The 14,714-nt window shown below is 48.1% G+C and overlaps 1 protein-coding gene across 1 annotated transcript in view; it reads right to left on the reverse strand.

The window, feature by feature from the left end:
* Window positions 1–14,714, reverse strand: part of mEFG1 (mitochondrial translation elongation factor G 1) — a 179,083-nt gene that overhangs the window by 97,945 nt on the left and 66,424 nt on the right. Inside the window, exons 7-8 of the mRNA XM_075682792.1 lie at window positions 13,944–14,017; window positions 1,390–1,466 (exon numbers count right to left, since the gene is read on the reverse strand). Coding sequence (XP_075538907.1) covers window positions 1,390–1,466; window positions 13,944–14,017 — 151 coding nt within the window. The remainder of the gene's footprint in view (window positions 1–1,389; window positions 1,467–13,943; window positions 14,018–14,714) is intronic.

Genomic DNA, 14,714 nt, shown 5'->3' on the forward strand with positions numbered 1-14,714 from the left:
CAATTTATTTAAATAAAGATATAGCATGCCCCCAACGTTCACAATCAGAAAAAGTGAGATGTGCAGACTTATTAAACCTCATAGAAGATAAACATTCTTTACAATTATATGGACACTTCGGGTGTATTATGGGCGACATCGCCGGCATAGTGTTCTGTATAAATGCCAAGTGCGATAATGTCGTGGCCGCAAGCTATATGCAGTGGGTGCAAGGGTGAGCCAAGAATGATGGCTCGATCTTGCGCACTCAAGGAAGGAAAGCGGGGAAGAAGTGCGCCGCCTTCCATCGTGCGCAAGGAACTGGGGGCTGCACGCGCCCTATCTTGAAAACATGTGCAATGAGTACAGAGTCTAAACGCACCGAAGGCTGTTAGCTTTGTGTGTGCTGTGTTCTCGCCATTTAGTTGGCATTGAAGCAACAAGCAGCACTGAGGTTAATTCACTTGCTGCTACAGCTGTTCTCCCTCATGCCAGCGTTTTGACAGCGAATGTGCGCGGTCATCAAGTGAGATGTGTTCATGTTTACATTGTGCGTGTGTCCCAATATGCTAGTTAATTTGGTTAGTAAGCGAATGTTTACAACTTTATAGGGCCAATAAAACTACAATCCTTATTTCGTGTAGCTGTCTGCTAATTTACTATTGCAATCAACGCGTCACCTTGCGGGAAAAGCTGCAATATTTTTTTAATTAGCTTTGTTAGTAAAAGCAGTGCGTTGTCGTCACCATTTGCGTTTTATCACAGATACGAAGCACATAAGTGAGGTATTTTCGAGAGATCACTTTGAGAGATACTGATATCACTTTTGCAGGACTCTGCATCAGACTTATCGGTGTATGGGGCTGACAGTGTTCTTGGCACTGTGCACAGATGGCAAACATGGGTGGCTTTATACACCGATGCATACAGTGGCAAGTCTAACGAAATCTTGCAAGTAATAGTATCTCCAAAAGTGACTGACCAAGAATACCGCTCCAGATCATGGCCGAACGCAAAATGAACCCACAGGTACAGGCACAACAACAAGCTCTGTCGCCATTTCGTGATGGCGAAGATGCTGTGTCTGACATGCACATAAAAATTGAGGGCTTTATAGCAAATCTCAATGCTTGAGGTCTCATACGCAAAAAAAAAAAGAAACAATTTTACCTTCATTGTTTGCAAAATGGAGAAGGGATGAGTGATGCTCACGAGGCACAGAGGCTGTTGCCAGTGCCATGAGCACGGTTTCGGTTTAATATACGATTATAATGTGCAGGCAATTTTCTTATCCGTCTCCGAAAAAGAGGCACACATTAGATTACGGTAAATACGGTATATATCACATTGTTTGTCCAGTTAGTGATGCATTAACAACCTAGAGAACATGTAAAAATTCATTATGCTTGCCATTAGTTGCTCCTCTGAGGGTGTCTTCTCCTCCAAGTACATCTCCCCAAGCATCTCGTCCGCATTTGAAACATGTTCTGTGGGAAGGGCAAGCTGAACTCAGGAACACTACAGGCAACACAAGATGTACCAGGATAACTAGCAAATCCCTTTTTCAAAATTCCCTGACCTTTTCAGGTTTTCCAGGATTTCTGCAGTGAAGATTTCCTGACTAAATAAACATCAGAAGACATCATCATACCTTGCTGGTGAAGCAGCGCACTGAGACGGACACAGTGAAGACACACAAGAAAAGACGACACTCGCTGCTTTTCTTGTGTGTCTTCACTGTGTCCGCACCAGTGCACTGCTTCACCAGCAAGGTATGATGATTTCTCACCAACTAGCCCAAACTTTCCACATTACTGAAAATCAGAAGACAGCAACTGATTTTCCAATATGATTGTTCCCACAATGTCCAAAAAAAATTGGGAAATCGAGAAGAAGCTAAACTTGGGGGGAAATCAGCAGCTTACACAAGCAGCAGGAAAAATATAAGTAATGTTGCCAATCGATTATTCAGACACCAATATTTCAGACCTGCTTAATTATTTGGACAGCTCTGTGGCACCACCCCAGGGCCAGTAGACTTAATGTATAAGCACGACCAAAGTTTTGGACACCGTACAGCATGCCATGCAATAATTCAGACTCCACCTGCACCACGGCAGTGTGATAATTTAATTAGGTCACTGAATCGAGCAGAAATAGAGATTTTTTCATTTTCATACATGTCAGCCATGTTGCTTGTGCCTCCTCGAAACCAAAACTAGCAAAGCCTAGTCAATATAGCACTCTCCTACCCCACCCAAACTGCAGGATAAGCCCAGCCAGTAAGTCATTAGAGGGACACTAAAGGTTACTATGAAGTCAAGTTAAAGTGATAAAGCAATGCTCTAGAACGTCTAAGGCATCAATATAATCGCGAAAAGAGCTTTAGCAACCGAGTAATTGAGGTAAATGCATGACACGATTTGAGACACCCCAGCAACATTCCGGTACTAACCTGATGACGAAGGAACTCCTCATCATAATTTATGTCACTAGTACTCAACTAATCATATTAAAAAGATCATTTCATTTGGTTATAAGACGGAAGAAAATGCTACTTGTCTACTTCTGCTCGATTCTAAGAAAAAATAACATTTTGACGTTACCCTTCAGTAGTATGGGTGGTCGAAAGGTTTCGTTTTCACTCGACTCTGTGCTGCGCGCGCTTTGGAGTTTCAGTTGTTTCATTATCGCGTTGTGCTGCGCTGGTTCTGCTGACTCACGAAACTTGTATTTACAACAAACAGCGAGAATGCCACGTTCATGTGATGTCGTGGGATGCGCAAATGGTCAAGGGCAGTTGCAGCGGCGAATCCAACGTTACTTATCACTACAGTCGAACCCGGCTATATCGAACTCGCAAAAAAACGCCTATCAGTTCGATATAGAGCATAATTCGATATAAGCCTGCTAAATAATTGATGTCATAAAAGCACATACCATTTATAAGATCACTTTATTGATTAAACTAGCTTAGTTTCGCACGAAATAGTCCTGCATTTTCTTCTGCTTTGGCAATTTCGCTGCCTGCGACGCACGCACTTTTCCACATTAAGGAGTCGGAGCAGCTGAGGCCGCAACTTTCCGCATTCGCGCAGAAGCACCGGACTATTGCGAGCGCACCAATCATTTCGGAGGATGTAATAATAATAATATAATAATATTTGGGGTTTTACGTGCCAAAACCACTTTCTGATTATGAGGCACGCCGTAGTGGAGGACTCCGGAAATTTTGACCACCTGGGGTTCTTTAACGTGCACCTAAATCTAAGCACACGGGTGTTTTCGCATTTCGCCCCCATCAAAATGCGGCCGCCGTGGCCGGGATTCGATCCCGCGACCTCGTGCTCAGCAGCCCAACACCATAGCCACTGAGCAACCACGGCGGGTTTCGGAGGATGTGGGACCGTCGTTGCTTTCCTCATTGTGCCCACTTTCACTTGTGCTCGGTACGATGTTGGCAATGTATTCTTCGTTTTCGGGCTCTCCCGTGGTCGCGACACATCATTTGCGCTCACAAACTCATCCACCGTTGATTCGTCAACAGCTTCAGGAATTTCTGACAGTTCGCTCCAAACTTCGGCAACACTGGCAACGGCTTCGTCGCATTCATCAAAATTTACGGTCATCACCAAACACGCGGAAGTCGGCACGGCTGAAGCAATTTCAGATTAAGCACTCGTACGCGGCCGTGCGTGCGGGTCGGGCGCCACGGGCACCGGGTCGCGAGTTTGGACGCTTTAGCCCTAATCTCCCCCTTATTCTTCAAGATCGTGCCGAGAGTGCTCCTCGGAATCTTGTGCTCTGCGGGGACATCCGACTTCTCACCGCGTTCGACACGATTCATGATTGCGAGCTTCACGACGAAAGGCAAATTCTGCCGCTTCATCACGGCAGTACGACAGTACGGGAGAAGGCCTACAAGGCGCACACAAAAACAGCGAGACAACTCGCATTTTCGCCATCTTGCACGACGAGGGCACAAGAGCATCTGATTGGCTGTCTGAGCAAGCGCTGTGGGCGGGCCAGGATCATTTTTTGCAGGGGGGGGTGCCGACGGCTCGTCTGAGGCAGCGCGGTCGGGCGCGGTCACGGTAGGGAGAGCGGTTGGATGGAGCCGCGCAGTCGGGTTTTCTCCGCCACCGCGAGGGAAAGCCAACTTCCGGGGGCACTTTCCGCCGCTTGACGTTCGATATATCGGGTGTCGCTGCTGTTTTTGTTCGATGTAAGCATAATTTTTGCGATATATACTCATTGTAACTATATCGTGTCCAGAAATTGTTCGATATATAGAATAATTCGATGTAAACGGGTTCGATATAGTCGGGTTCGACTGTATGCCAATGAGTGAATCTCTCCATTCGAAGTGGTTAAGTGCCGTACCTCTGCCACGACGCATTGGTATAGAGGCTAGAAAGGTTCTCCTAGTGTCGGGAGCGGGCGCCCTTTCCCGAAGCGCCGGCGAAACCAGTTTGGATGCTTGGCGGGTTAGTTCGAAGAGGGCACTGCGCTCCTGTGGCGGGTTGCTGATGCCAGCCGAAGGAATGCAGACACAAGTCGTCGTCAGTTTTGCGTAGCACGTGCACCGACGTAGTTCCAGCCTTTGTTTACGTTGACACCGTAGTGCCACGGCTTGGTGCGATGCGACGTGCTGAACTTCTGTGACAATGCCTTGGACATGGATTCACTAACTCTTAAAGTAATGCCACACATTGCCTGCTCGCAGATTCATCCAAATGCGTTTGAAAAAATGCGCGTGAACTTTGCCCTCCAGCTATTTAGCGAGGAGGTACTAAAGGGTATTTTTTTCTATAAAGTCCATTTGGACAGGCACTTTAGAACTGAGCCGACAAAAGAGTTTGTGAAGCTTATAGAAAGGTTCATATATATAATGACTTCAAAACACCATCTAAAGGCCTCCGACCCAACTCTCCAAGTGCAAAGTTTCTTGAAGAGTTCATCGTATTTCTTGCAGAATGGGAAGATTATGCTTCCAAGCATGGTGGTGGATTTCTTAGCTTAGGAACTTTATTATTAAATTATGGGGTTTTACGTGCCAAAACCACTTTCTGATTATGAGGCACGCCGTAGTGGAGGACTCCGGAAATTTTGACCACCTGGGGTTCTTTAACGTGCACCTAAATCTAAGTACACGGGTGTAGCCTAGGAACTGCCCTTGGTCTGCGTGTGACCATAAAAAGCACTCTGTCCCTTTTAGACTACTTAAGTAGCTCACTGGGCTACAAGTACTTGTTAACACCTAATCTTGGTCAGGACAAAATAGAAAGTATGTTTGGTGTCGTAAAGCAATCCTTTGGTTGTAACAACCATCCTTCCCCTGAACAGTTTTTCATTATAATAAACAGCTTGTCATTCTATAGTCTGGCAAGGCCTCCTAAAAATGGGAACTCATCAGGAGACTTTGTAACTGCGTTCTCAAAGCCATCTGATGTTGGAAAGCGAAAGGCTGGCCACCTAACATAAATTATTGATGAGATATTGGATGACGGCAATTTGGAGTGTGCAGAATCTGTGTTAAAAACACAAGGCAAGCAGTTGGATCATGACAACTGTGTCGAAAAGCACAGTGATAGTAGATTAGTATATTATATACCTGGCTATGTTGTCAGAAAGTCTTTCAAAAATTTTCCACACCCGGAGTATGCCTCTAGATTTCATTTTTTTCCCCTACAAGCAGATTGTGATGGAAATTCCATACTAACAAGGCAGTTTGATCATGGGGGCTTGATATACCCTTCCGAAGCTGTCGAAGAGCTTGTTTGTAAAGTTGAGGACACATTTACTGCATATTTCAGCAGGAATCAGCTTCATGATGAAAGCATGGTCTGCTTTTTGCATTTCCTTCAGCTAGGGAGCGAAGCTTAAAGAAGTGGGTTGCATGCAGTGGGGTATAGGCGGAGTTTGACAACAAATATAATAAAGTTTTATGCACTGACGAGGCTGCACTTTTTTGCAAAAGCAAAGAACATGGAACGGAACACACAAACAGAAAAGCAGAAACTCCTGAAAATGAGGCGATGCCATTAGAACAACAGTCGCGAACCTATCTTCGTTGTGCAATAAAACAAAAACATAACTTGTAACATAGGTTTTGAAAGCGCTCTCCATACAGCGTTTCTGCGGACCATGGTATGCAATTTTGTAACGCTGCAACAAATTATATGCACGGGACAAACAGAATGCATTCCATTGCCTATCCACATTTGTGGGCAGATTGGTGTCAGATCTCTCGTAGAAAAAAATACCGACCCCATTTTATTACGGCTGTTCGCGTAGCTTCCGTCACTCTGTTTAAAATGGCAGCACAACAAAGACGAAGACGAGGCACATAGAAACACATGACAAGCGCACCGTCTCGTTTCTGTGTCTCTTCATCTCATTTACGCTGCCGTCATAACCAGCTATGGGCGAACTAGCCCAAAACAAAGTTTTATTTCACCGCTCGTCGCGATAAGCGTGCTCGCTAATTTTGTAAGGTTGACTGACCCTTACAGATTATTGCATGCCTGTTTTCTGAACTTGCGAATATGCGGAAAGCGCCGGTCACTTGCGAGTGCCCGCTGAAAAGCGCGCCGGAGCCCACAAGAGCAACCCGCCAGCGAGCGCTGGCACCATCTGCCGGAGCATAGCAAAGTATTTCACGTCGGGTCGCGCCTTCACGACACTAGGATAACCTACTAGCCTCTATAGCGTTGGCAAAGAGCCGAAAAATCGCATAGTGTGCTCGCTGGACGTTCGTCCAGAGGATTGCGAGTTCAACGCCGACTTACTGGAGTCGTGTGGAGTGCCTTTCAAAGCAATGCTTTCCCATAGCGCTGTTCCGTCGGTCTTGCCTGCATTCTCCGAAGTGCAAGAAAAACTGCAGGTCGAAGACGGGGTGGTGAGTGCGGCATTTGGTTTTTACGAAGAGAAAGCTACAAATGTGTGAATATGTACAGCCATGACATACAGTTGCCGTCATAGTAGTACGCAACGACACCGGCAGCGCGAGCCCTCAGCAGCAGGTCACGTTCATCAGTGCTTAAATTTAAATCGCTGAAGTCGAGCCCAGCATTGTGAGCCAATGTCGTTGTCAGGGTTGTCCATTGCAATGATCGCAAAAAGTTGGCATCATAAAATAAACAACCAGCTTATTGTCACGCGCTTTCCCTTCCACTAGCCACCATAGTTCTGCTTTCGCGCTGCTGTCGGCTCTGTCTTGGCTCTGTTTCTGGCAGCACGTTTGCGTTTTGCGCAGAAAAGCCGCAGCGCCATCTGCGGGCGCCGTTTTACTCACCGACGGCGCAACGTCACTATGAGACCATGACATCACCACTCCTCGATTGGAGGGCGGGAGATTTGAACTGCGCTAGAGGTACGCGGACGCTTCACAATGCATTTTCTCTTAAAATAAGTATCTTCTTCGCATTAAACAAGCGTTTCGAGGTTTCTGGGATGGTATTTCAGCAGTCCACGTTGACTTAATATTAACCTTTAGTGTCCCTTTAAGGCCAATGTTACAAGAAAGTATAGTAACATTGATAAAAAGGCTGCATTTGTAATTTTCACGATTTGACGGGCGAATTCCATTCCACTCTTTCATCCCCCGTTCATGGTTGCCTGATCCTGTTGATAAAGCAGGTGGAGTGTCGCTCTGACCAGTGACAAAGTTCAAAAAGCATGAAAATAAATAGCATAAAAGGCATCGCTAGAAAATCGCAGCCACAGGCTTATTTAGGCCAAAGGCAAGCATATGTGCGTCAATGGGCGGCTTCGTTTCTGCACTGCGATAAGATAGCGCGCTTGGCACTGTGCCAAGTAAGCTGTCGCTTGTGGATGGCGATGTGTCTTGCACCAGTCACATGAAAGATAGCATGCTCGGCAATGTGCCAAGATTGCCGTCGCTCGTAGATGCTGATGCCTGTTGCAGTAGTCATGCGAAATTGAAGGTATCCCCGAAAGTCACGATCCGAGAATATGGCACACCTTTCTTGATCACTGGTGGAATAAATTCACAAATTTTATGGCGAATCTGGTATTTCGGAACACTGTATACCACACCAGTATGGTAGCCCGTAAACTTGTTCGTGTGTTTTACGGAACAAATGTCTGCCTTTGTCTTTTGCCTACTCATTCTTTCTTTGCATGGCGGCGCAAATGTTACCTAGCTTATTGGCAGCCATAAAATCAATGTTAACACTATATCTACTTCACAGTTTCTTTTGTCCTGTGCAATAAGGAATGGATGTATGGAATGCCTACTATTTTTTTCTTGTTATTACTGCTCTCTGCAACCATGTTTGAACTCGACGAAATGATGGACTTCTTTTAAGCATTCAGCGACAGTGGCTACTGCAACTTCAGGAATAAATAAACGCTTCTAATGGTAGAGGCCTGGCATATCAATAGTAGTGGACGTACATATGTGAGCCAGCCTTCCAGCAATGTGCGTAGAGAAGATACGTAGAGTAGAGAGAAGTGCCTAAACAAAAGTCTCTCACACAGGCTTAGGCATAGTGAAGGAGTGCATTGTTTCGTTTAATATTTCAGTTGTTCTTGTGGTGCACAGTACCGTAATAGTTTGCAGACACAATTGTCAGTGCATCATGTATACGCTACACTAGTTTGTTAAAATTCCCCAACATGGTGGGGGCTCTTTAAGTGGGTATATATTATTACGATATTATCGGTAGATACCCGAGAGATGAGCCGCCGCGAGAACGACGACGAAATGGGTCGGTGCCCTTGGCGTGAGAAAATGTCGGCCTGGTGCTCTGGCTCCAGTCCAGTGTAAATAGCTTGTAAATAGCCTCTTCCGTCTGCATCTTTCTACACGTAACATTCTGGTGGAGGTGAGCGATTCCCGTCCTCGCAACGGAACTCCGGAGTGGTCGGTACATCGAGCTTGTCACCATGCCTCCCGGTGACGAGACCACCTCTGCAACGGCTTCGGCTTGTCCGGCTGCTCCCGTCGTCACGGTTGCCCAACATCGCGACCCTGGTGTGTTCTCTGGCCTGGAGGGACGGGACGTTGACGAATGGATCAAGCTATATGAACATGCTAACGCTAATAACAGGTGGGACCCAACGATCATGCTCGCCAATGTCATCTTTTATCTCGGCGGCACCCCACGCGTGTGGCACCAGACACATGACGACGAGATAACCAATTGGGACAATTTCAAAGAAAAGCTCAGGGAACTGTTCGGCAACCCCATTGGCCGCAAGGTTGCGGCGAGAAAGGCTCTTGCGTCTCGCGTTCAGACATCTGCAGAGCCGTACATTTCATATATCCTCGACGTCTTGGCTCTATGCCGAAAAGCTGACGACGCTATGTCTGAAGCTGATAAAGTGTCACATGTCCTAAAAGGCATCGCCGACGACGCTTTCAATTTGCTTGTTTTTGGCAACGTCTCGACAATCGACGCCATCATTAAAGAATGCCGTCACCTTGAACAGGCTAAGAGCTGCTGTATCACACACCACATCACGCGGCTACCCAACACTGCTGCTACGTCGACATGTGAGGGTCGACCACGTCAGGCTACCACCTGTGACGACGTCACCCGTATTGTTCGCCGCGAGCTCGAGGCCGCCTGTCCGCCAGCTTTCGCCGCGACGCCTACCGATCCGCCAGCAACCACAATTGCGATGATTCAGGCCGTAGTCAGACAGGAATTTGAGAACATGGGTCTGAACTCCATGTGTACAACGTCTCAAACCAACATTCTCCAGCTTTCTACCGGCCCTCCTCGTCCCCGACAGTCCTTTTCTGCCCATATCTCGCCGCAACCCGTCCGAATGGCATACCCCTGATGACAGGCCGATCTGCTTCCACTGCTGTCGCATCAGCCACGTCGCTCGTCACTGCCGCAACCGATGGCCACCACCTTCTCGGACATACGCCGCCACTTATTCCCGCACTTTTGGACCTTCTGTTCCCTATGCCACCCACCATGAACCCACTGTTGCTGATGCCCTGCTCCGAACCTATGCTACAGCCGCTTGCCCTCACCTCGACGCCATCAGTCTCGTTCGCCCCAACCCCGCCACTTCTCTTCGCCGCCTATCGCTTCCCGGACCCAGCCGGAAAACTAGGCACTGCAGCTTCTGGAGGTGAAGCTGCGTTGTCGACCCTGCCCTCAAATCCTCTGCTCACGTTACCAACAAACCGAAACCTTCTTGACGTTGACGGCTATCCTGTCGGTGCACTCATCGATACAAGCGCACATCTTTCTATTATGAGTGCTGCCTTCCGACGACGACTCAAAAAGCTCCTCACCCCAGCGTCGGCAGCGCGTCGTCCGCGTTGCGGATGGCGGTACTGTGCCTATTATCGGCATGTGTACGGCACGAGTCAGCATTGCCGGCCGCCACACCCCTGTACTCTTCACCGTGATTGCTCATTGCCCCCACGACCTAATTCTCGGCCTCGACTTTCTCTCTGCGCATTCTGCCCTTATTGACTGCTCTGCCAGTACCCTTCGCCTTGAGTTGCTGATTCTCGCAGAACCTTCTGACGCACCTCAGTGCCACCTACGCCCCACCGGCTTTATTTGCCTGCCGCCAAAATCAATAGCCTATATTGAACTCTTGTCTTCCCCACCAGTCCCTGATGGCGAGTACCTCGTCACTCCTCTGCCGGACATTACAGTATGACGTTACCGCGCCTCACAGTATACTTACTATTACTGCGAACCGCACTCGCATACCTATCTTTAACTTTGGATTGGCAAAGCAAATTCTACCGCAAGGTATTTGCCTTGCCAACGTTGATTGTCTCGGCGACCATCACGTGGCAGCGTTATCAACCGATGCTTCTTGGGAGCTTAGCAGGCCCATCGTGCCAGCCTCAGCCGCCGATCCCAAGATACAGAAAATGGTTGCGACGGGCCTGTCTTCTGTGCAGACTGAAGACCTTTACCAAGTATTATCGTCCCTACAGAGATATTTTCAACTTCGACGATCGCCCTTTAGGCCAGACGCTCGCGGTCAAGCATCGGATTCTTACTGGCGATGCTACTCCTATTCACCAACGACCGTATCGAGTTTCTGTGTCGGAATGCCGAGTAATTCAAAGCGAAGTCAACAAAATGCTAGACAAAAACATCAGTGAGCCTTCTTCGAGTCCCTGGGCGTCACCTGTAGTGTTGGTTAAGAAGAACGATGGCACGTGGCGCTTTGTAGACTACCACCATCTGAACAACATTACTAAGAAGGACGTCTACCCACTCCCACGTATAGACGACGCCCTTGACTGCCTCCACGGTTCCAGCTATTTCTGTTCTATCGATCTTCATTCTGGATACTGGCAGATTGCTGTTGATGATATGGACAGAGAAAAAACCGCATTCATCACACCTGATGGCCTATACCAACTTAAAGTAATGCCGTTTGGATTATGCAACGGCCCCTGCCACCTTTGAGCGCATGATGGACTCCTTGCTCCGTGGTTTCAAATGGTCCACATGTCTCTGCTACCTCGACGACGTCATCGTCTTCTCGCCCACATTCGACACTCACCTTGAGCGTCTAACAGCTATGCTTGATGTATTTCGAAAGGCGAAGCTGCAACTTAACTCGTCAAAATGTCGTTTCGGCCACCGTCAAATTACTGCTCTGGGCCACCTCGTTGATGCTTCCGGAGTACAGCCTGATCCCGACAAAACTCGCACTGTCAGAGACTTTCCGGTTCCGAAGACAGCCGCAGACGTTCGAAGTATTGTCGGGCTATGCTCGTACTTTCGTCGTTTTGTTCAATATTTTGCGGCAATTGCTAGACCCCTCACTAATCTTTTGAAGAAAGGCGTACAATTCTTGTGGGGTACTGCACAAGCCGCCGCCTTCTCTCGTCTCGTCACTCTTCTCTCCTCACCACCCATTCTTGCCCACTTCGACCCTGATGCCCCGACAGAATTGCGTACAGATGCCAGCGATCATGGCGTAGGTGCCGTCTTAGCCCAGCGTCAGCGTGGCCAGGATCGCGTTATTGCTTATGCATGCCGCCTCCTCAACCATCGGAGCGCAACTATTTCATTACGGAACGAGAATGCCTTGCTGTAGTCTGGGCGGTTGCGAAGTTGTCCTTACCTCTACGGTCGCCCTTTTTCCGTAGTCACTGACCATCATGCTCTCTGCTGGCTCTCATCCTTAAAAGATCCTACAGGTTGGCTTGGTCGATGGGCTTTGAGACTACAAGAATTTTCGTATTCTGTGGTCTACAAGTCTGGCCGCCTGCACCAAGATGCTGACAGCCTGTCGCATTACCCTGTTGACGACCCTGACTCCTACAATATTACCAGTGCTGCTTGTGTATTCTCTGTGTCGCAGCTGCTTCATTTCGCCGACGAGCAACGTCGTGATGCCAACATCAGAGGACTTATCGACCGTTTTGAACACTCTCCGGCAGACGCCACTCTACGCCTCTTCGTCCTCCGCGACGGTACTCTGTACTGTCGTTACCTTCATCCGGAAGGCTCTGAGTTCCTACTTGTCATACCTAAACACCCGCGCTCAATCGTTCTAGAAGAGCTCCACGACGCACCACTGGCAGGACACCTCGGCGTATCTCGAACCTATGACCGTGTACATCGCCGTTTTTTTCTGGCCGGGCCTTGCCCGTTCTGTACGACGTTACGTCGCCGCTTGCGAACTTTGCCAACGATGCAAGAAGCCTTCCCAGCCCCCTGCTAGTTACCTGCAGCCACTCGACATCCCTGCCGAGCCCTTCGATCGTGTTGGCTTAGACCTTCTCGGCCCATTTCCGGAATCTACATCAGGAAACAAGTGGGTTGCAGTCGCGGCTGACTACGCGACCCGCTACGCCGTAACTCGCGCTCTTCCAACCAGTTGCGCAACTGACGTTGCGGACTTCCTCCTACATGATATCATTTTGATGCATGGTGCTCCGCGTCAATTGCTAACAGACCATGGCCGTACGTTTTTGGCGAAAGTCATTGACGACATCATACGGGCCTTCTCCATTCAGCATAAATTTACTACCTTCTACCACCCTCAAACGAACGGCCTCACTGAGCGTTTGAACAGCACCCTTACAGACATGCTATCCAAATACGTTTCAGACGACCATCGTGACTGGGACCTGGCTCTACCCTACATTACCTTTGCATACAACTCTCCCCATCTCGAAACTGCCGGATTTTCCCCGTTTTACCTCTTGTATGGCCGCGAACCGACGCTACTACTAGACACTGTGCTTCTGTCCGCCCCAGCTTCAACTAGCGATTATGCCCGTGAGCGTGCTGACCATGCTCGCTAACTTGCGCGGGCTCGTCTACAAGTGTCTCAAGACAAACAGAAGCAACGCTACGACCTCCTTCACCGCGATGTCCATTTTGTGCCCGGCACTCCGTGTTGTTTTGGTCACCATCGCGTAAAGTTGGCCTTTGTGAAAAACTGCTTTCCAGTTACACAGGCCCATATCGCGTGCTCCGAGAAGTGACCAATGTCACCTATGAAATTGTTCTAGCCACGCCCACTACGTCCTCCAGTGTGACAACCAGTGACATTGTCCCCATCACCCGACTCAAGCCCTACATACAACTCTCCATGTGCCTTGGATATTTAAAAGCACCGTGACGGCACTTTTGGTGCTGGGGGGTAGTATTATGATATTATCGGTAGATACCCGAGAGACGAACCGTCGCGAGAACGACGATGAAGTGGATCGGTGCCCTTGGCGCGAGAAAATGACGGCCTGGCGCTCTGGCTCCAGTCCAGTGTAAATAGCTTGTAAATAGCCTCTTCCGTCTGTATCTTTCTACACATAACAATATTAAAACGGTTTTACTGTATTTCGCATCAGCTGAAGAATACCCAGGCCACCCCCCAACAATGGCTAGTGACATGACGTGTACCTACTTACCTTTGTATAGTTCCTACATTCTCTTTACAAAAGCAAAGTAAGATTGAAAAAACTGCCAGCACAGTGGCAAGGCACCTACCAATGAGCTCATGCCGTCGTTCTTCCATTTCTGTCCGCATGTCTGGTGGTGTATCCTCATAGCACACCTCCTCCCTGCACACAGCCGATGAAATGCACCAGAAAATTGACCCTTAGAGCAAACTTTAGACATTGGTTAAACATTACTCAGGCAGCTTCTTAAAAGCTTATACAGTCAAACCCGTTTGTAACAAACTCGATGGATCTACGAAAAATGGTCGTTATATGAATAGTTTGTTATATATATGGACTCACACTTAAAGGGCCCCTCACCAGGCAACCTAGAAAATTTTGATTATACACTATAAGTTAAGTGACCTCTAGGGAGCGTTCTGCCGCAAACATTTTTCAAATCGGCTCATTAATAGCCGAGATAGAAATATTTCAGTGTCATGAACCCATGATTTCAGGAGGTGAACTTCACCACAATCATAGACGCTCTCTCCACTTGCCCTTTCTAACCTCCACAAGCAAAATTCCTTCCTTCCCTGCATTATCCCATACCGGACCACGAGGATTGCCTGGTGCACACGCCACGGGCCTTGCTTTCATTTTTTTTAATCCTTGCTGTTTTTTTTTTTTTGTGGCATGGAACACTTCCGCTGATGGCGACGCGCACGAGCTCTTCTGATTGTCTCATTTCACACAGCAGACGATTTTGCACACTGTGCACGAGGACACCTGACTAGCGGTATAAGTGTGTGCTACACGAATACCGAGGCAGACACAAGCGGATCACACAGCATGATCCTGCGCTGGAACACGGTAGAAA

The sequence above is a fragment of the Dermacentor variabilis genome, chromosome 2, assembly GCF_050947875.1.
Source record: "Dermacentor variabilis isolate Ectoservices chromosome 2, ASM5094787v1, whole genome shotgun sequence".
Classification (NCBI taxonomy): domain Eukaryota; kingdom Metazoa; phylum Arthropoda; class Arachnida; order Ixodida; family Ixodidae; genus Dermacentor; species Dermacentor variabilis.